The sequence below is a fragment of the Myotis daubentonii genome, chromosome 16 (assembly GCF_963259705.1).
Source record: "Myotis daubentonii chromosome 16, mMyoDau2.1, whole genome shotgun sequence".
Lineage (NCBI taxonomy): Eukaryota > Metazoa > Chordata > Mammalia > Chiroptera > Vespertilionidae > Myotis > Myotis daubentonii.
This window is the reverse complement of record NC_081855.1, coordinates 20412999-20437990: the sequence shown is the minus strand read 5'-3', so window position 1 is coordinate 20437990 and position 24992 is coordinate 20412999. Positions and strand designations below refer to the sequence as shown.

Genomic DNA, 24992 nt, shown 5'->3' with positions numbered 1-24992 from the left:
ATGTGAAAATATAATATGGGCCCAGTCTGCATGACTCAGTGGTTGAGCGTTGAACTATGAACCAGGAGGTCACAGTTCGATTTCCTTTCAGGATACATGCATGGGTTCTTGGTGGGCTCCATCCCCAGTGTGGGGTGTGCAGGAGGCAGACGACCAATGATTCTCTCTCATCATTGATGTTTCTATCTCTCTCTCTCTCCCTTCCTCTCTGAAATCAATAAAAATATACATTTTTAAAAATAATAATAAGTGGGATCCTAGATTCTGGATTTTTAATAATAACCAAAAAAGGGAAGCTATAAGAACAATATTGAAGAAATTTGAGTATGGGCTGTATATGTATATTCAATAATAGTACTGTATCAACGATAGACTCGTACTATGCTTATATGGAAAGATACCCTTGTTCTTAGGCGATATATGCTGAAGTATTCAAGTATGAAGAGTTAGGATATCTGTAAAGTATTCTTAAACAATTTGGCCAAAAAAAAAAAAAAAAAAAAGTAAAATCTCCACTACTGGTAAATCTAGGTGAAGGATATAGGAATGATTAACTAATGCCAGCTTTGTTGTAAATCTGAAATCAACAAAAACATACTAAAGACCAAAAAAGCCCAACTGATGAGGTTTAGTGGTTGAGCATCAACCCATCAACCAGGAGGTCATGGTTCGATTCCCAGTCAGGGCATATACCTAGGTTGTGGCCTCAATTCCCAGTAGGGCATGTGCAAGAGGCAGCCTATCAATGATTTTCTCTTATTGGTTGATGTTTCTATCTCTCCCTCTCCCTCTCCCTTCCTCTCTCTGAAATCAATAAAGACATATTTAAAAGAAAATACAAAAAACTCAGGAATAATAATATGAACTTGATATTAAATTTTCCTAGGTATGACATGTAAGATGGTGTCCTTATTCTTTGAATATCCAGGTTCAAGTATTTAGGGGTGAAGCTGAGTTGTATCTGTAATTTATTTTTGTAAAATGGATATAAACAGATACACACACACACACACACACAGAGAGAGAGATATAAAGATACTGTATTTCTGAGTTTCATTAAAGGGGAGGGGATATGTGCATATGACCACCTTACCGCAGCATCAACATTAGCAGGTGAGTCTCCATTAGGATCTGCCAGCATAGAAATAACACTAATCATGATGGTTTCCACGGTGTGAATGGGAAGCCAACGTTCCTCTGGTTTTTCATAACCATATTTATCTTCACCAGGCTCATGAAGAATAGAAATGCATACATCACCATTTTTATCAACTGCAAAATTAGAGAAAAGACAGTCCTGTTTAAAATACATATTTGAAATAACTTGGTTATACAGAAGATATCTATTATAGATTGAGTCCTAATTTCCACAGAACCTGTATAAAACAATGAATATACAGAAGTTAATTTCCAAAATGGAACCTGTTAACCTTCTAAGAAGACCATGGACTTTACTAACTAGGATTGATCTGAAAAACCCAATTGAATGTAAGTTATCTTGTACATCTGAGCAAAACTTCAAGATACCTAGCATGTAGATAGATGTTGCCTAGCATTTACATGTAGTAAATACAGCAGGTCCTGGAATATTATTCAGCCGTAAAAAAGAAGGATCTCTTACTTTTTGAGACAGCATGGAGGGACCTGGAGAGTATTATGCTAAGAGAAATAAGCCAGTCAGAGAAAGATAATTATCACACGATCTCACTTATATGTAAAATCTAATGAACAAAACAGATCCAGAGACACAGAAGCATGGAACAGACAGTCAAATCTCAGAGGGAAGGTTGGGGGTTGAGGGGGTGTGGGAAGCGATCAACCAAAGAACTTATATGCATATATATGCATAACCCATGGACACAGACAATAGGGTGATGGAGGCCTATGGTGAGGGCAGGCTATAAGGGGTCAATGGGAGAAAAAAGGGGACATATGTAACCTTCAACAATAAAGACTAGAGAGAGAACCAAGATGGCGGCATAGGTTAACGCCGGAGTTTGCTGCTTTGAACAACTACTTCAAAAGTGAAACCAAAAAACGGAAGGGACATCACCCAGAACCACAGGGGCGCTGGCTGAGTGGAAGTCCTACAACTAGGAGGAAAGAGAAACGCATACGGACACTCAGAGGAGGCGCAGTGGTGAAGTCAAATTCTGAGGTGCGGAGTGTGCGGAGCGGGCTGGCGGCGGAGGGCGCGGTTGGCGTTTTCAATCGGGAGGGAGTCGCAGACTCTGAGCTCCAGATCCGGGCGAGTCTTTAGGGACCCAGACTCAGGCAGGAGAAGCGGGACTGTCTGGCTTCGGTCAGAGCGAGTGCAGCTTTCTCTCCGAGCTTTGCAGCGGGTGCTGGGACTCAGAGAGGCAGAGCCCCTTGGGACAGGACTGAGAGCCGCCATAACTGCTCTCTCCGGCCCACGCTGTTGATCCTGTTCGACCCGCCCTGCCCAAGCCCTGCACAGAGGCATTTGCCGGATAGCCTCAGGCAAAGGCTAGATTAGCACCTCCCTAGAGGACAGAAGTTCTCTCACCACCGACACAGCTGAATCTCATAGCCACTTGGCCTGGAGGTCAAACCCTCCCTGGAATTAGCTACAGCAATCAAGATTTATCTATAAGACTGCGAACAAAGACCACTAGGGGGTGCACCAAGGAAGCATAACAAAATGCGGAGACAAAGAAACAGGACAAAATTGTCAATGGAAGAAATAGAGTTCAGAACCACACTTTTAAGGTCTCTCAAGAACTGTTTAGAAGCTGCCGATAAACTTAATGAGCTCTACACGAAAACTAATAAGACCCTCGATCTTATATTGGGGAACCAACTAGAAATTAAGCACACACGGACTGAAATAACGAATATTATACAGACGCCCGACAGCAGACCAGAGGAGCGCAAGAATCAAGTCAATGATTTGAAATGCGAGGAAGCAAAAAACATCCAACCGGAAAAGCAAAATGAAAAAAGAATCCAAAAATGCGAGGATAGTGTAAGGAGCCTCTGGGACAGCTTCAAGCGTACCAACATCAGAATTATAGGGGTGCCAGAAGATGAGAGAGAGCAAGATATTGAAAACCTATTTGAAGAAATAATGACAGAAAACTTCCCCCACCTGGTGAAAGAAATGGACTTACAGGTCCAAGAAGCGCGGAGAACCCCAAACAAAAGGAATCCAAAGAGGACCACACCAAGACACATCATAATTAAAATGCCAAGAGCAAAAGATAAAGAGAGAATCTTAAAAACAGCAAGAGAAAGAAACTCAGTTACCTACAAGGGAATACCCATACGACTGTCAGCTGATTTCTCAACAGAAACTTTGCAGGCCAGAAGGGAGTGGCAAGAAATATTCAAAGTGATGAATACCAAGAACCTACAACCAAGATTACTTTATCCAGCAAAGCTATCATTCAGAATTGAAGGTCAGATAAAGAGCTTCACAGATAAGGAAAAGCTAAAGGAGTTCATCACCACCAAACCAGGATTATATGAAATGCTGAAAGGTATCCTTTAAGAAGAGGAAGAGGAAGAAAAAGGTAAAGATACAAATTATGAACAACAAATATGCATCTATCAACAAGTGAATCTAAGAATCAAGTGAATAAATAATCTGATGAACAGAATAAACTGTTGATTATAATAGAATCAGGGACATAGAAAGGGAATGGACTGACTATTCTTGGGGGGGAAAGGGGTGTGGGAGATGTGGGAAGAGACTGGACAAAAATCGTGCACCTATGGATGAGGACAGTGGGTGGGGAGTGAGGGCAGAGGGTGGGGCGGGAACTGGGAGGAGGGGAGTTATGGGGGGGGGAAAAAAGGAACAAATGTAATAATCTGAACAATAAAGATTTAATTAAAAAAAAAAAAAAAACAATAAAGACTAAAATATAAAATAGCCCTAGCTGGTTTGGCTCAGTAGATAGAGCCTCGGTCTGCGGACTGAAGAGTCCTGGGTTCAATTCCAGTCAAGGGCACATGCCCGGGTTTCAGGCTGGATCCCTAGTGGGGGGTGTGCAGGAAGCAGCCAATCAATGATTCTCTCTCATCAGTGATGTTTCTATCTCTCTCCCTCTCCCTTCCTCTCTGAAATGAATAAAAATATTTAAAAACATATATAGAAAAATAAACAAAATAAAAACTCATATTCTCTAACTTCCTCTTCTATGCCACCAATACACCTTTATAACTACATATCACTATCATCCTTCAGTTTCACCATTAAGTCTACATGTCCACCTTTGCCTTATATAGACCATAATTTCCTTATAGAAAGAGACCATAATGCATTAATCATCTTTATATCTCCAGTGCCTAACAGATACTCAGATGCTCGCTTTTCCTCTCATTCCTATTTTAAAATGACTTTTCACTCTTTCCTTGTCTAATTCTTCCTGTACTTGCCATCATTGCCCCTCACCTCCTCAGGTATCCTTTCTTAAGTTTTAATTATTTCACTCCCCAGTAGGGGGCCTGCAGAAGACAACCTATCAATGATTCTCTCTCATCATTTATGTTTCTATCTTTCTCTCCCTCTCCCTTACTCTCTGAAATCAATAAAAATATTTTTTTTTTTAAATAAGTGCACTGTGGTTAAAAAAAAAAAAGTCTTTTCAACTTGAAGAAACACACACACACACACACACACACACACACACACACAAGAAAACACTTGTTCCCTCAGCTTTCCTCTTAAATTACCTAGGCCACTGCTATGTTTCCTCTTAACAGAAAAGAAGTGCCACTTACTGTGTACATATGTGCTCTCGTTTAATTCTCACAGATAGAGAAAATAAGGCTCAAAGAGGCTCTGCCTAGAATTCCATAGCTAATCTGGTGTAGCCAACAGTGAGAAGCTTAGTCACATCTTCAGAAACAGGTGCAAACAGACTGATATTGCACACTGAATAATTCAAGTGAAGCATAAGAAACCCTGCCAAAAGCCCAGGAAGAGATGAAAGAAATTTCAAAGAAACAAGAGGTGAATCTCATTAATTCATGCATCCATACTTCATGTAGGACTATTGTTAATGCATTTTCCCACAAATAAATTTTAGATATTTTTCTCCCTTCTAAACAAAAGTAATTATATGCCTTTTGTAATCACTGCTATCTCAGATGCTATGAAGTATGGTAGTTCCCTTGGTTCCCAATAGTTTTCAACTTGCCAGTTCTAGTCTCTCAGAAGACCCATTTGTTTTGCAAGCCACTAGGTTCTAATATATACTCCCTATCCATGCAATAATGCCTTAATTTATTCTATAATCCATACTCTCCCACAGATTTTGTTGAAACTAATAAATAAGGGTTTTTCTTCCTTGCAACTGAAAGAACCTTGACTAGGAGAAACAAAAGGCAGATTAGTGTAGTAGTCTAAAAAGACAGCTGATGCCCTGACCGGTTTGGCTCAGTGGAAAGAGCATCGGCTTGCAGACTGAAGGGTCCCAGGTTCAATTCCGGTCGAGGGCATGTACCTTGGTTGCGGGCACATCCCCAGTGGGGAGTGTGCAAGAGGCAGCTGATCGATGTTTCTTACTCATCGATGTTTCTAACTCTCTATCCCTCTCCCTTCCTCTCTGTAAAAAATCAAATATATTTAAAAAAGAAAATAAATAAATAAATAAATAAATAAATAAATAAAAAGACAGCTGATTACAAAATACTGATAAGTCAACATACTTAGAAAACAAATCCTTGCAAGCTCATACAAAACAAGGCCAAAAGTTCAAGGAAACTGTGTATAATAAACATAACTTATCTAGCCTAACCTTTGGTTCACAAGGTGGATTTTATTTATTTATTTTTTCACAAGCTGGATTTTAAATGGTAGCACATCTTTGGGGTAAAAAAGTCAATGTCTTCATTACACAAACAGCAGTAGTGGGATGCTTTCCAAAGGTTAAAACGTACACTATTTCACCTCATTTGAAGCCCTCAGTCGTTTTATGAAATAGGTAGCACATGCCCTGTTTTATAACTAAGAATATAGTTTAAAAAGTCCTAAGAGCTAAGAAGAGAAAAAGTAACTACACAATCCAGGTTTAATTACTTTTGTGCTTTTTGGAATAGCCAATGAGTCACCTAATGCGTTGGAAATTATCTCTTCAATTTTAAGAGTTCTATTAATGCTGAATATCATCATATCACCCACCAAACTTGCCTCTAGTTTGGGACATCATGAGACTCAAAGGAGCTGAAAACTAAGTAAAAAAACCATTTTTCCCATATGATCTCTGTTGCTCCTTCTCACCTAAAGAATCTAATGCATGGCCATGTGCATAACAAATACAATGACCTTAGTACAAAAATTCCAAAGCAATTTCATTGAGAACTGTATCTTTCTTACTGAACTTGAAAACTTCAGTGACGGGACATCATATTTGTAAATGTAAAAGCACAAATAGATAAACTTACCATTTGGATGCCAGATTTCTGTAATGAATTTCATTTTAGGAGGCCGGAGGGGATAATCTTTTGGGAAAGTGAGATGAGCCTTAAAAACACCACCTTCACTGGAAAGCAAAAACATAAACAAGTCCTTGCCAATAAGTTCCTGCTTATAAGTAAACAATTATTAAAACAAACATAAAAACAAGGGTGCTAGTGTTGACAGCATAAATAAATGAATAATCTGGATTTCAAGCAGTTTACTTTATAAATAACCAGGTTTAAAAACTGTTATACCTACACCATCTTCTTAAACTCTCAAAAAACTAGTAAATATCTCAAAAAAGACATCCAAATCATATTGCACTACTGCTGTGCTACAAAACTTCCTATTACTTCCCACTGCACTTAAAACAAAATTTAGAAGGTTTAACATTGCTTTAGGGTCAAGTTGCCAAATTTCTATGTTGATCTCTAATCATCACTCTTTGTTCTAGCCCCTTTCCTTTCCTTTTTTCACACAATAAGCTCTTTCTCAGCTCAGACTTTATGCACATTTTGTTGTTCCTTGTCTGGGAAGAAATGTGTTGACCTTCTATTCATTCATCCACTTATTTATCTCATCATTTAACAAATGATGTGTCAGACACTAGGAGCATAGTAATGAACAAAGCATACAGTCGCTCAAGTAATTTATATTCTAGTGACTTTCCAAAGCAATCCTTTGCAATAGAACATTCTACACATTGGAGATGTTTTATATTTGTGTGATCCAATATGGTAGTCACCTGCCACTTGAAGTATGGCTAGTGAAACAAAGGAACTGAATTTTACATTTTATTAAATATTAATAGCCACATTTGGCCAGTGACTGCTATATTAGTGCAGTTCCAGAGCACTGATATTTACTTAAGAAATATTCTTGAAGAATTGTCAGAACAATAAAATGAGTTTTATATGTTAACAATAAAAAATGAGATGAAGTCAACCTTATGGGGCAAAAATGACTAAGTCCTGCATTGTGTCCTTGGTACCACCTGTCTCTTCTTTTTGAAATACCAGTTTCTCCTTGTCATTCAGAACTCAGCTTAAATGTTACCTCTTAAGAAAGATTTGACTACCCAATTTTAAACAAGCCACCATGTCCCTTTATTACATTGACCAATTTGCTGCAATAGCAATTTGCATATCAGATTTTTTTTCTGTTCAATGTACATACCATTATGTGATTGTGTTTGTTTTACATCAGTGAGAAATAGAATTCTCAGCTCATTAAATGGTTTTCATTTACTGAACAAATATACATTGGTTATCTACTTGTGCCAGACACTAGTCTATGTAAAAGGATATAACAGAGCAAGACATTAGCACTGGTTTCATGGCACTTACCATTCTAGTGACAGAGGAAAATACAAAAAAAAAAAAAATCAGTAATAAGTACTGGAATAATATGAGAAATCTATTATTAAATTTAAAAAAGAAACATAAATATCTACTGGATAAACTCATCTATCTTTAAAATATAAAAAACGCGGGTATGTTTACATGAAACATGACATAAATACATTAACAATGGTTAACTCTGGAGCACAGGATTATGAATCTTTTACTTTTACTTTCTGTTTTGTACATTTCAGTAGAGCTTCACTTTTTAACCACAGCAAGTATTCATTTTTATTGCCTTTCTCTGATCATAAAAGCAAAATTGGGGAGAGGGTAATAAAAGAGAGGTAGATCATTAATACCAAGTAGTCCTAAACACTTAGCAAATGCCACTCACTGGACTCCAAGTATAAAAAGTAACCTTAATAATACAATTTTGGTAAAAGCAATAGGAAAAGACTGCCAAGGCAGAAAGTAAGAATAAAGTGGTAACGCACAAGCATAACAAACAGGATAATTTTATTTAACAGTTAAAGAAGATGGTAACTTGCCCTGGATGGCGTTGCTCAGTGGTTAGAGTGTCAGCCCAAGAACCAAAGGGTCGAGGGTTCCATTCCAGGTCAAGGGCACATACCTGGGTTGCAGGTTCAATCCCACATGTGGGAAGTAACCAATTGATGTGTGTTTCTCTCACATCAGTGTCTCTCTTTCCCCCGCCCCCACCCCAACTTTCACTCTCTCTAAAAATCAATGGAAAAAATATTCCTAGTAATGATTTTTTAAAAAGAAGATGAGAAATAATACAAATGAAAGGCTTTAAAAGAGAGGGGCGGAAGCCAACTTTTTTTTAAAGTAAATGGTAGAAAGACTAAAAAAAGTATAAATAAAAAAGTAAAATAAGAAAGAAAATAAGGGCCTAACAACAAAACAAAAAAAAGCTTTTCCTTCTGTACAGGAAGAAAACCAGACTGAGTGCAGTACAAATAGATATCCAAAGGCAGAAAGGAAGAAAAATTACAAATTTTATGCCTGCCTTACTGGCCTTAACTTTCATAATTTGTAAGATTATGTACTGAAGGGGAAAAAAACCTGAAGATGAGGAAAATTGAGAGTAGAGTATCTGTTGTGAAGAATGCATTACACTGATAAAGAGATAAGTCTATTTTCTCAGCCTATATTACCCCAACTGTAAAAGATAGTGCCAAAACTGGTCTTAGAACAGAATTATATTAACTAGTTTCTCAAGCTGGGGCTATAAACCAATTAAGTAACTAACCAGTTTTCTTCTTAAATAAATAAAATTAGAATAGAAAACAAAGGTGCTTATCACAAGTAATTTGTTTCAGTTATATGATCTACACACATGCTTCTATTCATTAAGATGTATACACCTAAGCATACATTGGGTCACGATGTAAATTATTCCTGATTATGGGTTGTGGTGTAAAAAAAAACAAAGAAAAACACAAACGGTTTGAAAGCCATAATTACAGAAAATAGCCAAGAATCGTTGCCACAAAGCCCAAGCACTTTATTCTACTGATGAGGCTAATCCTCAATATTCAGTTAGCTTTTCCTTAAATTTTGATTGGTTAGATCCCCTTAAAAGCTTTATATTAGCTGACTGGAATTCCTGTCATAAAAAATTACCTAGTCTCATTATTTTCAATCAAATCTAATTAACAGGATTATCCTAGAACATTTAAAGCGCAGATTTTTTTTTTTACTCTGTCTGCAATGCCCTCACCCATCCTGTACCAACCATGCTATTCCTTATAGTTTTTCTCCTATAGGTGGATTCCTTAACGCTTCCTTTATCTGTGAACATTTTGTGTGTGTGTGTGTGTGTGTGTGTGTGTGTGTGTGTGTGTGTGTTTTTAAGTCTTGCTCAGTAGTCCCCATTTGTGGGTACAAACTTCTAGTGAACAGCTAAATTAGCAAAGAGGAACTCGAAAGACCTACAGGATACAAAACATTGTAAAATAAGTATTAACATGTCACATGTTAACTGTTTTTCAACTATACAGGGATGCTACAGTGATGAGCAAATTCAAAGTTTATTCAAAAGCATCAATGAATTAAAAATATCTTCTCATCTATTATATATTCTCTTCATCACAGATATTATTGGCATGATGTTAAAAAAGAGTGTACAGTCCAGCCAGTGTGGCTCAGTGGTTGAGCACTGACCCATGAATCAGTAGGTCAAGGTTCAATTCCAGTCAGGGCACATGTCCAGGTTGAAGGCTTGATCCCCAGTGGGAGACGTGCAGGAGGTAGCTGATAAATGATTCTCTCTCACCATTGATGTTTGTATATCTCTTTCCCTCCCTCAGAAATCAGTAAAAAAAATTTTTTTTAAGGTATGCAACCAGGAGTTCCCAATTTGAAAAGGCTGAGAAACCTAGGCCTAGTTCAAGTTTCTTCTATTACGCCTATCTTACTGTTTTTGTATTGAATTATTAAAATCTGACAAGGATCAGAAATCCTATCATTCTGCTTTGTCAGACCCTACCATTCTGCCATATGTACTTCGGAATCCCTATCATAAAATGATAAATTGTATGCTGTCATATAAAATTTTGCTCAACATTTTTCTTTTATATACACTCATCTTGATACTTGTCTCTTGTTCATTTAGTTTACCTGCCACATTCCACAGTTTATCCATTACAATTGTAAGACATTTGATTGCTTCCAATTATTTTGCTACTGCAAGCAACAGAACACTGAACAATCCAAACACTTCCTAGGCATAGGGCTTTGACCCTAGAAATAAAACTGCTAAGACAATGGTTAAGTAATTGTTCAAATAAAGATAGTTCCCAAAGCCCATGTTCTTAAGCACTGAATGATAAATGGTATGGCATAGCCAGTGCTCCGTCAATTTCTGAGGAATACGTGTATGAGGTTCATTCCCTCCAAAAATTCATTACAGAACATATGGCTGTGACTGTATGTCTTAAAAGTATAAAAAAAATTTGTTGCTGTAAAAGAATATTAATCAGAGTTTGGTTACCTAATTCTTTATTTCCTATATCATCTCAAGATAAGGCAATAGTACAAAATATAGCCCAGTGGTGTGGCTCAGTGGTTGAGTGTTGACCTATGAACCAGGAGGTCACGGTTCAATTCCCAGTCAGGGCACATGCCTGGGTTGCAAGCTTGATCCCTAGTGGGGGTGTGCTGGAGGCAGCTGATCTCTCTCATCATTGATGCTTCTCTTTCCCTCTCCCTTCCTCCCTGAAATCAATAAAATATATTTTAAAAAAAAACAACAACACTACAAAATACATATAATCTTAAGATTCTCTCATTTTTCATTGCCAGTAGTAAGAAACAAAGCAGCATACAACGTGAACAGAGTAGCCATTACTGATGAAAGAAAAAGAGAGTAAGAGATAAAAAAGAAGTTGTACATTCACCATTCACCAATATAAATTTAAACATATATTTACACAGTGCTATCTGGGTGTCTGAGACTTTAAAAACCCACTGCCACTTCTACCTGAATTTTTCATTTCTCTGGATATGAGTAGCTATCCACTACTTGATAACCAGTTGTATAAAAACAATAGGTATATCACACAAGTTTCAGAATCTCTTTCATAAAGACAGCCTCAAGAATTGATTCTTAACAGCACTAGAAAAATTAATAGACAGAGAATAGATTCAAGACTGTGTAAAGATAAATATAATGGCTAAATTAATAGCCATGGCAACTATCAGTTTCAAATAAAGTAATGCATAATTATACCAGTTCATTACATAGATTGTAAAGAGTATGGACTGCCCTCTAGTGACTAAACGAAGGCTAATGTTGTCACCATGAAATATCACGCTGGCTTTTAAAAAACTTTAGTTCCCTACATCCCCCAACGGGTCCCAGATTAGAGATGGTGCAGGCTGCGCTGGGGGACAACCCCCCTTCCAGTGCACAAATTTCGTGCACCGGGCCTCTAGTATACAGATAAGATGGTACTAAGAGATATTTCATATTATGACTTTTCACCATTTAAAGTATCTAGCATTTCATAACTTGACTGCTCTGAGAAAATCCAAAAGCCATTATTTAACCAAAGTTTGCTTAAAAAAAAACAAAAACTACTTTGGGTTTCTGCCGAAACCGGTTTGGCTCAGTGGATAGAGCGTCGGCCTGTGGACTGAAAGGTGCCAGGTTCAATTCCTGTCAAGAGCATGTACCTGGGTTGCGGGCATATCCCCAGTAGGAGATGTGCAGGAGGCAGCTGATCGATGTTTCTCTCTCATCAATGTTTCTAACTCTCTATCTCTCTCCCTTCCTCTCTGTAAAAAATCAAAAAAAAAAAAATTGCCGAAACCGATTTGGCTCAGTGGATAGAGCGTCGGCCTGCGGACTGAAAGGTCCCGGGTTCGATTCCGGTCAAGGGCATGTACCTGGGTTGCGGGCACATCCCCAGTGGGGGATGTGCAGGAAGCGGCTGATCGATGTTTCTCTCTCATTGATGTTTCTGACTATCTCTCTCCCTTCCTCTCTGTAAAAAATCAATAAAATATATTTAAAAAAATATATATTAATAAAAAAGAAAAAAAAAGAAAATTCGTGCAATAGGCCTTCCTTCCCCTGGCTGCCGGCACCAGTTTTCCTCCAGCACCTGGGACTTAGGCCTTTGGTCCGGCCGCAGCGGAGGAGCCAAGCCTCTTCAGTCTTCAGTCTGGCCGGAGCCGTCAGTCTTCGCTCCGCGCCTGCGTATGCAAATTAACTGCCATCTTTGTTGGGTTAATTTGCATACTCATCTGATTGGCTGGTGGGCATAGCGGAGTGACACCAATTTGCATGTTTCTCTTTTATTAGTGTAGATTAGAGGCCTGGTGCACGAAATTCATGCACAGATGCAGTCCCTAGACCTGGCCGGCGATTGAAACGCGAGCATGTGGCATGGAAGGGCAGGTCGCAGCTGACCTCTGGGCCCTGGGCAGCACCTGGGCCCTGCACCCCGGCATGCCCACCTCCACCTGAGTCACAGCGCCAGAGTCCCCACACGGAGATGCAGTGAGTGCGGCCAAAAATCACAGGCCAGGGCGCAGTGTGGGCCTCTGGATGGCCCAGTGGCGCCACATGGAAGCCAAGCAGGCAGCGTACTCTTTCCCAGCCGGCCTCGCAGACTGGTTCCTGCGCGAACCCACGGGGAGCCTAACCAGCCCCTGCAGTCCAGGGGCTGCGGCCCAGCCTCCTCACAGGCGCCCAGTGCTCAGGGCACCTGAGTGTGGGGGCTTCCCCAGTGCACAAGCCCTGACGTCCCAGGGGAGGGTAGCACTGTATCTCCGTCCCTGTCATCCCCGCCCCCAGGTAGCCGGTGAGAGGTTGCAGTGTATGGCTGACACCCGCCATGTTCCACGCCGCCCCCTGGTCGTCAGCGCACGTCATAACGAGCAGTCAAACTCCCGGTCCAACGACCACCAGAGGGAACAATTTGCATATTAGGCTTTTATTATATAGAATAAATTATCTAATCATTAAGTGGAGAATTAATCACGTAGGTCTATGTACCATCTAAGCCCACATTAACTAACTTTCAACCCTATATCCTTGCCACCCTGACCCCCATTGTCAGCCTCTATTTCTCTTCCTGGCAGTTATTTATACTCAAGGTCTATGTATTCACTCCCAAATCACTCCTCAAACAGAATGATTTCTACCCTCTTACCCTCTTCACTCCACTGAAGTAACTACAAGAACACCATGCCCGTTCGATTTCTGGTCAGGGCATATTCCCAGGTTGCGGGCTTGGTCCCCAGTGTAGGGTGTGCATGAGGTAGCCAATCAATTATTCTCTCTCATCACTGATGTTTCTATCTCTCTCTCCTCCCTTCCTCTCTGAAATCAATACAAATGTATTTTTTTAAAAGAACACCCATTGCCCTAACTGGTTTGGCTCAGTGGATAGAGCGTCGGCCTGCAGACTGGGGGGTCCCAGGTTCGATTCTGGTCAGGGGCATGTGCCTTGGTTGCGGGCACATCCCCAGTGGGAGGTGTGCAGGAGGCAGCTCATTGATGTTTCTGGATCTCTATCCCTCTCCCTTCCTCTCTGTAAAGAATCAATAAAATATATATATATATGAAACAAAATATTACAAATACTCCATAATCCTCTTTTAAAAAAAAAGAACAGCCGAAACCGGTTTGGCTCAGTGGATAGAGCGTCAGCCTGCAGACCGAAAGGTCCCAGGTTCGATTCCGGTCAGGGGCATGTGCCTGGGTTGCGGGCACATCCCCAGTGGGAGATGTGCAGGAGGCAGCTGATCGATGTTTCTCTCTCATCGATGTTTCTGACTCTCTATCTCTCTCCCTTCTTCTCTGTAGAAAATCAATAAAATATATTAAAAAAAAAAAAAAAAAAGAACACCCATAATCTCCTTACTGTTAAGTAAATAAACACTATTAAATACCTGATTTTTGATTCTTGATTTATAGAATTTTAGAAAGCTTACTTCTATAAAACCTTTCCTCTCCTTATACCTTTCCTGGCTAATTTCCTCTGCTTTCTCATTGTCCTACCCTAGACACATATGCTCTTTCTTTAACCTCTAAACAAAGACTGCTGATCTCCCTACTTCAAGCAGCCACGAGAAGCCCTCAAACTCCGCAAAATTTGTCTATAACATTCTTATGTTATAGACAAAATTTTAAAATAACATTGTTGTTGCAGAAATACAAGTAGCAGGAAAAATAAAACCCATAATCCCAAAATTATAATACTTAGTAATTCAATGCACATTTTTTAATATAAATTTAACTGGTGCCTCCAGATGCAAAATTTCTCAATGGCTGGGCTTTGTCCTTAGGACAAAAGATAAATTCAAACTCTTTAATAGTATTTGTAAATTTCAACTAGCCTTCGACTCCCTACCCAACCTCATTTCTTAAAATTCTTTATAATCATTTTACTGTTTCCATATCCTTATTCCATCCCTTTTTTCTAGGCTCTATGTATACAGTTCTCCCTATGAAATGCTTAATCCCTAGTTCCCTTCAACTTACCCCTACCACTCACTATTATTGCCTGAATATCTGTCTAGTTAATTCTTACCTTGCTGCTGACAGTCCCAAATCTCTTCCATCCAAGAATAATTAATCTAAGCCAGATGTGGCAATCTGATTCATATTGCCAGTTACTGGTTAAAGACTGAGTAAGCCACTCAATTCTGACAAATGAGACAAGAAGCAGAGCCTGCTGAAGAAACTACCTTCTCTTATTTCCTTGAGTGATATTCTCAAATGTTCGAAACTGCTGTAACCATTTTGTGTCGGGACAACAAATTATTCAAAGTACTCTAAGCCAGTTAAAATCAGATTTCTGTTACTTGTAGCCAAAAAGCCTAGTAACTAATACAGTTACTAACTCTTCATTTCCCATTTTAGACATCTTTTCTTCTTGGAAAAGTTCCTGGCACATTCAAAACCTGCCATGTTCCCAATGACTTATCATAATACCCCATGCCTATCTGCACCATACCTATCACCAAAGTGTATTAAATGACTATGCAATGATCTGTTTTGTCAACTAAAGTATAACCTCTTTGGGACCAGTGACTATTAACTAACTAATTCAAGGTCATGTTCCCATCTGGAGTAAAGAGTACTCAAAAGAAATCGGAGAACTAAATAAGTAAGTAGTGTAAATGCCAGTATAATGCTTTATTTTTGCAACCATTCAAAGGAGGACATTGCCAAAAGTGATGGCATAAATTTAATAAATCATAAACCTCTTTTTTGAGGGCTTGATAGTAAAAACAATTTTATAACTTCCAGTACATGAATTTTAAAAGTAATCATTAATAAAAAGAAATCAGATCCAAGTAATTTTGGATGATTATTATGTCTGTCAACTGCATTAAGGCTTCATTACTCACAGGATGCTCAAATACACATGGCACTGAGGTCAAATTTATATAGCCCAGGTGTTGCTGGTGCTCTCATCAGGATGGGACAGTGTGGAAGTGGCCGTCAATTGTCTCATCATAGGTCCATACTCCAAAGGAGCTACCAACAAATGCTTCTGCTATGCACATTTCGTATCAAACAGCCAGCACTTTTTAAATGTATATTCAAGGCCAGAAATAGGTTTGTATTGGTGAAAATAATGGTCTGTTAACTAGTACAGTATTAAAAAAATATTCAGAGACAATTGCATGAAAAAAGTATAAGAAATCTGTGAGGTCCTTAGAGATGGAGCGCAAGTCTAGATGCCTAACCAAGCCTCTATATCAGGGTTGAAGTCCAGCATGATGGCCATATAAGACACGAGAAATCATTTGGTCAGGCCCTGCCAAGGCATTAAGTTAAATGTTTGACAGAATATAGCAGGCTAATTTTTAAGTCGATAATTTTGTGTGGCCTGCAATTATGTTATAAATATCCAAATGGCCCTTGGTAGAAAAAAGGTTCCCCACGCCTGTTCTACATAGACAACATCAGTTTAGAGGAATTTCTCTCATTATTTATATTAACTGTAAGAGTAACAAGATTCTATCATTGAAATATTGCTGTGTAAATGTTCATGCAATGTGTTTTGATTGCAAAATCTAGAAAAGACCTGAATTTCATCAAGCTCATAAACCAGGTTATATGTATGGTTTTGTGTATAAAATTTGGTTGATTAGCTTTCAGCCCTTGCTGGTTTGGCTCAATGGATAGAACGTTGGCCCAAGGACTGAAGGATCCCAGGTTCAATTCCGGTCAAGGGCATGTGTGGGGAGGCAACCAATCAATGTGTCTCTCTCTTTGTTATTTCTCTTTCTCTGTCTCTCCCCATCTCTTCCACTCTCTAAAAATCAATGGAAAAATATCTTTGGGTAAGGATTAAAAAAAAGAAGGAATAAAAAAAGAAATTAGCTTTCAAATAATAACAAGACTGTGGCGGACTACTTCTAGGATGTTTTCAATGGCTACTGTTATCTATCAAGCTAACATGGTGGTTATTGTAAACTGAGTTATTTTAATTTGCAACAATTACCAATGCAAACATACATCTGGGAAATATACCAGCAAAAACTTTGATTGACAATACGTATGACAAAAAACCCCCAAAAATCCACACTATAGTTCCATGCTCTATGTCATATACCAGTCTACAGAGAAGTAGCTGAGTTTTCTTTTCTATCATGTATTTTGTGGGGTGAAAAGGGGTTGACATCTTAGTATACCTAAAATGACACTACTTGCCCTAACCGGTTTGGCTCAGTGGATAGAGTAGGGGTCCTCAAACTTTTTAAACAGGGGGCCAGTTCACTGTCCCTCAGACCGTTGGAGGGCTGGACTATAGTTTAAAAAAAAAACTATGAACAAATTCCTATGCACACTGCACATATCTTATTTTGAAGTAAAAAAACAAAACGGGAACAAATACAATATTTGTATTTGCATGTGGCCCGCGGGCCGTAGTTTAGGACCCCTGGGATAGAGCATCGGCCTGTGGACTGAAGCGTCCTAGGTTCGATTCTGGTCAAGGGCACGTATCCTTGGTTGCGGGCACATCCCCAGTAGGGTGTGTGCAGGAGGCAGCTGATCGATGTTTCTAACTCTCTATCCCTCTCCCTTCCTCTCTGTAAAAACTCAATAAAATATATTTTAAATAAATAAATAAATGAAATAAAAGGGCATTACTTGACCATCAGAAAAAAATGTGTGATGCATCCAAATCCTTGCCTTAGTACCATCAAGGAAGGACCATGGCTGAGTGAGAATGTGTAGTTAGTCCCCAAGAGACTCAGATCTAGATTTGTCCCTACTGTCTCTCAGTTGTCTGTCTGTGAGAAGGTCACTGCATTTTCTTCCAATACCTCAACTTCTAAAAAAATATGGAACTTGTACCAGCCAGGTACAAGGTAGTCATGACCTTTCTTACAGAACATTAAATATTAGTAAGTTTAAGTTAGTCTATAAACATTTGGGGCAGAAAATAAAACTGTGGCCTTCGAATCTAGAAATGTATTACATAAAATATTTAAGAAATTCCATCTCCCTTTTTCTATTGCTCTTTGATAGGAGTACATTCTGTTGTTCATCTTTACAAATCAGTTAGTAAGTGGTTAATGAAAAATGATTAACTGTAACAGTCACATTTACAAACTGGGAAAAGATGACTGTAAGTTCATTTTAGAGCGAGAACACCTTGGTTCTAGCCAGTATTCTGTGAGAACCCAATTAGAGAACCGCTGAAATTGATATTCTTGAAAGTTCTTTCCAGCCTGCTCAAGACACTTTTGTGTACACTGTGCTCTATATGAAATCTCCCAGATTAATAGTGTGCTTTCATTAAACTGATAAAATGTTAAAATTTATAAATCCTTATCTTTAAAATTATAATGTTCCCTTTGAAGGCAAGGCACAGTAAGCACAGGGAAGGAAGAAGGAAAAACATTTCAATAAAGAATATTCTTTTCTATCTTGACAAAACCAATCCAATTTCTGTAATACAAGTAAAACACTGTATTATTTATATGTAACCTCACCTTAAAGATAGCTTTTCTGTAATAAATTTGTCCCAGGGAGCAAGAATATCTGAATTTCTGAAACTCATATATTTAAGAAAGCAACAAGTTTTAGACAGTTTCAACCAGGATACAAAAACCCTAGAAAGATCATTCCATACAAATGATACTAAATACAGCCATTTCATCTGCTTTTTAAATAATTTCATTTCAGTTTGCCAAAATAGTTTACATTTCAATTAATTAAAAGAGCTCTACTTTGATGTCAGTTTCATTGTACTTACTAAAGTGTATCTGGAGGACCAATAATAAGGACTTCCCATCGGTAGAGATCATTGTCATCTATTAAACCTGCTGAAAAACCTTCCACTGGATTTTTGTTGAGTTCTGTGGAGAAAGAAAAATTTGATCAAACCTTTAAAATTAAATCACATAAATTTCACCCAACAGATGGATTACAAAACTTGAATATACATTTTATTAATTTTAAACTATTAAATAAACATAACGGGATTCATTAGCAAAATGCTACCTGATGACCAAAACATTTCCAACTCTGATGACACAAGGAGCCAAATGAGCAAAAGTAAACTAAACTTCCCAGAAGATCATCTTCTACTGCCCTCTAACTTCTACCCTGGTTTCAACTAGGTTCTTATTCTAGGTAGCTCTACAATAGTATAGAGACACGGTGGTGTAGATAACTTGTAAAAATGCAGATATCCAGGCCCATTCACCAGAAACTCTGTTTCAGAGGGAAATTATTCAACCAATACTTCTGACGATTCTTATGCTGTGGTCTATAGGATGCACTTTCAGAGTGCCTAACACTAAAAGAGTGCCTAATACCTTTTCATTGGGATTTGCTGAGCTTAACCAACCTTCACTTAATACTAATATCTACATATCTTTTTGTCAACTCCTCTGTAATCCTGGGGAATATACACCTACAGTGGATGCTCAAACATGCCCTGCTTGTATGTGTTAATCCTTCTGCTGGCCACAGCTTCCAGCACACAAGAGTGGCTTAAGAATAATTCCCAGTCCAGACAGTGCAGCTCAGTGGTTGAGCGTCGACCTAGGAATCAGGAGGGGTCACGGTTAGATTCCCGGAGCAGCAGCGATCGACCTGCCCGCCCGGGCATCCCATGTGCGACCAGACCCAGGGCGGCGGGGCGGGACAGCGTGGCTTCTCTGTCACCCCAGCTTCCTCATCACAGCTCCCTTGGGGGCCTAAGCCTTTAGTCGGACATCCCCCGAGGGTTCCCTGGCTGCCAGAAGGACGTCTGACTGCAAGCTTAGGCCTGATCCCTCGGGGAGTGGCCTAAATCAACAGGTGGACATCCCCCAAAGGGTCCTGGACTGCAAATGGGTGCAGGCCGGGCTGAGGGGGACGACCCCCGCCCCCCCACCCCCCGTGCACAAATTTTTGTGCACTGGGCCTCTAGTAACACATAAAAAAGATACTGAAGCCCTGACTAGTTTGGCTCAGTGGATAGAGCGTCGGCCTGCGGACTGAGGGGTCCCAGGTTCGATTCTGGTCAGGGGCATGTGCCTTGGTTGCGGGCACATTTCCAGTGGGGGGTGTGCAGAAGGCAGCTGATCGATGTTTCTCTCTCATTGATGTTTCTGACTCTCTAGCCCTCTCCCTTCCTCTCTGTAAAAAATAAATAAAATATATTTTTTTAAAAAAAGATACTGAAAATGGAACATAGGAATTACATTTTAATCTCATTTTGTTTATGCATGCAAACATTTACTGAATGCTAACTACACAAAGAGCTTAAAGTTCCACTTTTACTGTCAATTGAGAGACAGGGTAGAGCACAGACAACTGCAAAATGGAGTTATCTCATTTCCAATCTTTTTCTAGATAAACACAGACCATTTATCCAACACTATACAAGAGTCTTGTGGAAGATTCTATAATTTATCTAGAAATCACCTAGTTACTGCAGTTTCTGTCTGAAGTTTTGTGGAGTTTTATAAATGTAGTTGGGTAAGCTCTGAAATGAGCATATATGGTTTAAAAAAAAAAAAGCCCTTAACAATTTTCTTACACTTCCCATAAAGTATGTCATTGCATCTCACTTTTGTAAATACACAGTAAGTTCTTAAAATCTTTTGCACATTTTTTCCATGCTTTTCTTCCATAGGAATTGTGTCTAGTGCTTGTTTCATGTAAGTAACACAAAAGCAATGTTGAAGAATGTACAAGCACTTCAAACTCAAATGCCGCGAGTTTGACATGGCTTTTGCCCTCTACCATGAGTCCTCATAGATCCATGGATATTCAACAGGTTTAATTTACTTATAGTTGCAGATCATTACCATACCTTCATGAATGCTTCCTTCAAAGTCCAGTTCAAGTAATACCTTCCTCCATGAGGCCTTCCTTAAGTAATTTACCATAAAATCTTCTTTTGACTTCGGAGTTCCTATTAATTATACTTGTTGTCTGCACTACATCACCTGGCACTTAACTATCAGCTCCTGATTCCACAATGTGTGTAAACTCTCCAACATTAGTACAGAAATGTGGAGAGCACAAAAGAAGGGCACATTATAATCATGAAGAGACAGAAAGGGCTTCTAAAAAAGAGAGGAGACATCTGAAATAAGACAAAGGATTTGGGTAAGAGAGTTTCTAGAGTTAGAACAAATACAAAAATTGAAATATGGGAATCAGTATATAGAACAAAGGGGATGCATTAAGTTGAAACCACACAGAAGGAACTGGACAGCAAAGAGCCTTTGTAAGAAATATAAGTTTAGACTTTATATCCTGAGGACTACGATGATGAGCCTCTCTGTGTTTTGTTTTTAAAACAATGACATAACCTCTTAAGATTTACATTTTTGAAAACCAACTTTTCAGTAAGTGAAAGATGACACAGAATAAGGCCATGGTGATGACAAAGAAAACAAAAAAGAAGCTAGTAAAGTAATCCTGGAAAGTGTACCTTTAGTATATGGTAGAGGAATAATGATGAAAAACAGGAATATTTAGAAGACAGAATAACCAACCAAGCTTCGTGATTGTGGGGGGTTAAAATAATAAGTTAAAAATCACACACAATTCCTCAAAAAGTTAAAGATAGAGTTCCAATGTAACACAGCAATTCCACTCCTAGATATATACCCAAGAGAAATGGAAACATCTGTTCACACAGGAAGTTGCACACAAATGTTTATGTAGCAGCATTGCTTATAATAGTAAAAAGTGGAAACAACCCAAATATCTATCAACAAATGAATAAACAAATTATGGCATATTCACATAATGGAATATTATCAGCCATAAAAATGAAGTTCTGATACATGTTACAACTTAAAAGAATCTCAAAAAAATCAGGCTAAGTGAAAGAAACCAGACACTAAGGTCACATATTGTATGACTCCTTTGATATATCCAGAAAAGGCAAATCCACAGAAACAGAAAGCAGAATAGAGGTTACCAATGGATGGGCGAGGGGGGTAATGGGATGTGATTACTTAATAGGTAGGTATTGGGGGAGGGGGTGTTATAGGATGATGAAAAAGTTTTGAAACTAAATAGTGGTTGCACATTGTGAATACACTAAACACCACTGAAATATATACTTTAAAATGGCTAAATGAATCAGTAAACACCTCTGAGTTTGTGTTACAGATTAAGCTCCGCACCCCCACCCCCCACTTTTTTTTCTGGAAATTTGTGAAGTGCTTCTGGTTGCCAATGGTCACATTGTCCTGGCCTCCCTAGGCTCAATTCCTACAGAGAATATTAAGGAGCTTTCCACATTAACATAAAGGTTTTATTTTCTGTTAGTTTTTAAGTCCAACTTTTTAAGGTTTTTAAGATTTAGATATTTTTAGATGGAACATTAAAATTTTGTTTTGCTTGAAGAACCAAGGGTTACCTTGGTATTACTGTATAGTATATCTGCATGCACACCATTTTTGTGTAAAAACAATTTTTACTATAAAGACATTTCAAGAAATTTAAGAGAAGTGCTTTTGAGTTATATGGTATGGCATAAATACTTTCAATTGCTAATCACATAACTAAATGTTATTGAACTGCATTAATAAATGAGTTCAATGGTCCTTTGGATGACTCAGAATAACCTAATTTTGCCTACCCTCTCCTCAAATGGAAACATATGCTTATACTTGTAGTGTTCGTTGTATTTTTCCCTCATTTTTAAAAATTTGTGACACATTGAAATGTGCCAATAGAAAGTTAAGAAAGGTATTTTGCAAGCAATTTCTATAAAGCCTTTCTTGGCAATAAAATTCCTTTACATTTTAAATTAAATTTCACAGTAGGAAGAGATAAATTCAATGAAAAGAGCTAAGTAAAGAATCTTAACATTTCTATTAGCCATTGGAAAAGCTTCACTTTCTGTCCTTTAAAATCTACATTTCTCTTATCAGTTTTGTATTCTGCATTTGTGCCCCAGTGAACATTCAGTGATGTAGCTGATATGCCAGGCTGGTGTCATAACTGGATGAACAGCAAAAGGGAATAAAATTGAAAGAAGGATACATTGCACTCATATAACTTGAGTTAAGAAGACCTTATTTCATATGCATAAGTACCCATCGTGTGTGTGTGTGTGTGTGTGTGTGTGTGTGTGTATTATAAATAAGGGTGCATGTACAATGTGTGTTTTAACCAGCTCCAGAAAGCTGTTGGAAACGAAGATTTCTTTTGCCAAGAGCAAATTGCCAATGGTCAAAGTTATGACGCTGGTAAACTTTTAGTAATAACCAGATGCCAATACAGTCATTGCAAAGGTTAAGACCCTGCATCACTGAGTTATAAAATTGTAACTCTCACTCTGCAATGGCAGATAATGATGCACTCAGCAGGGCTGCTCTAGGTTTTCTGATGCTTAACTAACCTGAAAAGTAGTTTCAGGTCTTTTTAAGGACCACATATACTGAAGGGACAAACTTTCAGTAAAACTGACCATTAGGGGAGAAATAACCCATTATTTCCTTGGACAGATAACAGTTCTTACATATTGGATATGGGGCAATACTTTTCTCACCTTCCCCATCCTTTGTTTTTTCATTTGTGAAATGTAGGAGAAGGTTTTGCTTTTTGGAATTCCAATCTTTTGCAGGCTTTATTGATTTATGTTTCTGTAAAGTGACCATCAATGTATTAGTTTATATAAGTTATTTAGGATTATTATACAATTTATATGCTTGTTAATATTAGCATCATTAAACTCTTATGATGTTCTTTAAAAAGGTTGAAGCACATGAGTACAGACAGTCCTCGGGTACATAGGACTCAACGTACGTGGTTACGTCGCCATCTCCCATTTACAATATTTATTAAAAAAAAGTTCCGTCATTTCAACGTATGTACATATGTGCTTTATGTTTTTTATTATTTATTTACCACAAGTAAAGGTCAGTAATTGTTAACCTTTTTTTAAGTTTTTTTTTACTGTTTCACTTCATTACTGCTGTGTGTGTGCTCCATGTGAGTGACATAGGTACTTATGTAGGTGGGTTCCAACTTACAGCGAAAATCAGGATAGCACCCTAGGAACGGATCTCTGACATAACCAGAGGACCTACTATAGTACTACAGAAAGAAGTGGAATCAAGTTCATGATCATTTTAATGAGTCACGGAAAAACACCTGGTTTTCAAAGCAAGGCTATAATTGTTAAATCAAAGACTGAGGGCACCATGGCCAGTGTGGCTCAATGTTAAAAGTGTCTGCCTGGGCACAGAAGGATCACAGGTTCAATCCCTGCCCCTGCATGTGAAAGGCAACCAATCAATGTGTCTCTTTCACATCAATGTTTCTCTCCCTCCTTCTCTCTCACCTCTTCCTCTCCCAGTCCCTCCCCCTTTCACTCTCTCTAAAAATCAATGGAAAAAATATCTGCCAGTGAGGATTAACAAAACAAAACAAAAAAACTTGGAGTAATGAAAGAAAATTATATCAAAACACCACATCACTTATCTTGGATTCAAATATGAAAAGTAGCCTCATAAAAAAAAGTAGCAATTCTGTAAATAATGAGATAAGGAGAATTTAAAAATTTTAATGCCCAGCACTATCATTGACTGATTGTACTGGAAAGGCATATTTCTTTCTCTCCCATGTAGTATACATGTAGACAAAACACCTTTTATAATCCTTAACTTTGTCTTTAAATAGATAGGGATTTCTAAATTATTACAGATGCTATTAAAGTAAAAACAAAAGAAAAAAATCAGAGTCCGGGGAGAGATACTGAGCAGTGTTCAAGGTTAATCGATGATTGGTTTGCCTTTAATCTTTGGTCAAAGTCACTAAAATCAGATGATGATGATGATGATGACCAAGGATCTCAAGTCAAATGGGGCTAAGTTCAGACCTCAGTCACTGGCTACTTTGATTTTAGGTGTCAAAGTGATCTTGAGCAAAGTTATTAAAACTTTCTGAGGCTTATTTTCTTTACCTATATAATGGGATGATATCTACCTTCCAGGGCTTTTATAAGGGTAAATTTGGTCGTGTTTATAAAGCATTTACAGCAAAGAGTTTGGTACTCAGTAGCTAATATAGCTATAAATCTTAAAGGAATTTTATTTCTAACTATTTTCTGAAAGTGTATAATTCATGAAATGAGCAGACAAATACTCTCACATTGAGTTTCTTGGGTTGAAGTTGTCTAATTGTCCAGATGTAAGTGATTTACTTTGCATATATTCTCTGGAAACTCTTCTTACCTCATGGAGCCTAAGATATACCAGAA

At 38.3% G+C, this 24992-nt stretch overlaps 1 protein-coding gene across 2 annotated transcripts in view; it reads right to left on the bottom strand.

Annotated features, from left to right (window-relative positions):
• The window catches only part of UBE2G1 (ubiquitin conjugating enzyme E2 G1), a 99524-nt gene that overhangs the window by 14038 nt on the left and 60494 nt on the right, over positions 1-24992 (bottom strand). For both annotated transcript variants that reach the window (XR_009449100.1, XM_059669033.1), the window contains exons 2-4: positions 18525-18627; positions 6412-6509; positions 1094-1272 (exon numbers count right to left, since the gene is read on the bottom strand). Coding sequence is in view for 1 of the 2 variants with exons in the window: in XM_059669033.1 (XP_059525016.1) it covers positions 1094-1272; positions 6412-6509; positions 18525-18627 (380 nt within the window). In the remaining variant the exon portion in view is untranslated. The remainder of the gene's footprint in view (positions 1-1093; positions 1273-6411; positions 6510-18524; positions 18628-24992) is intronic.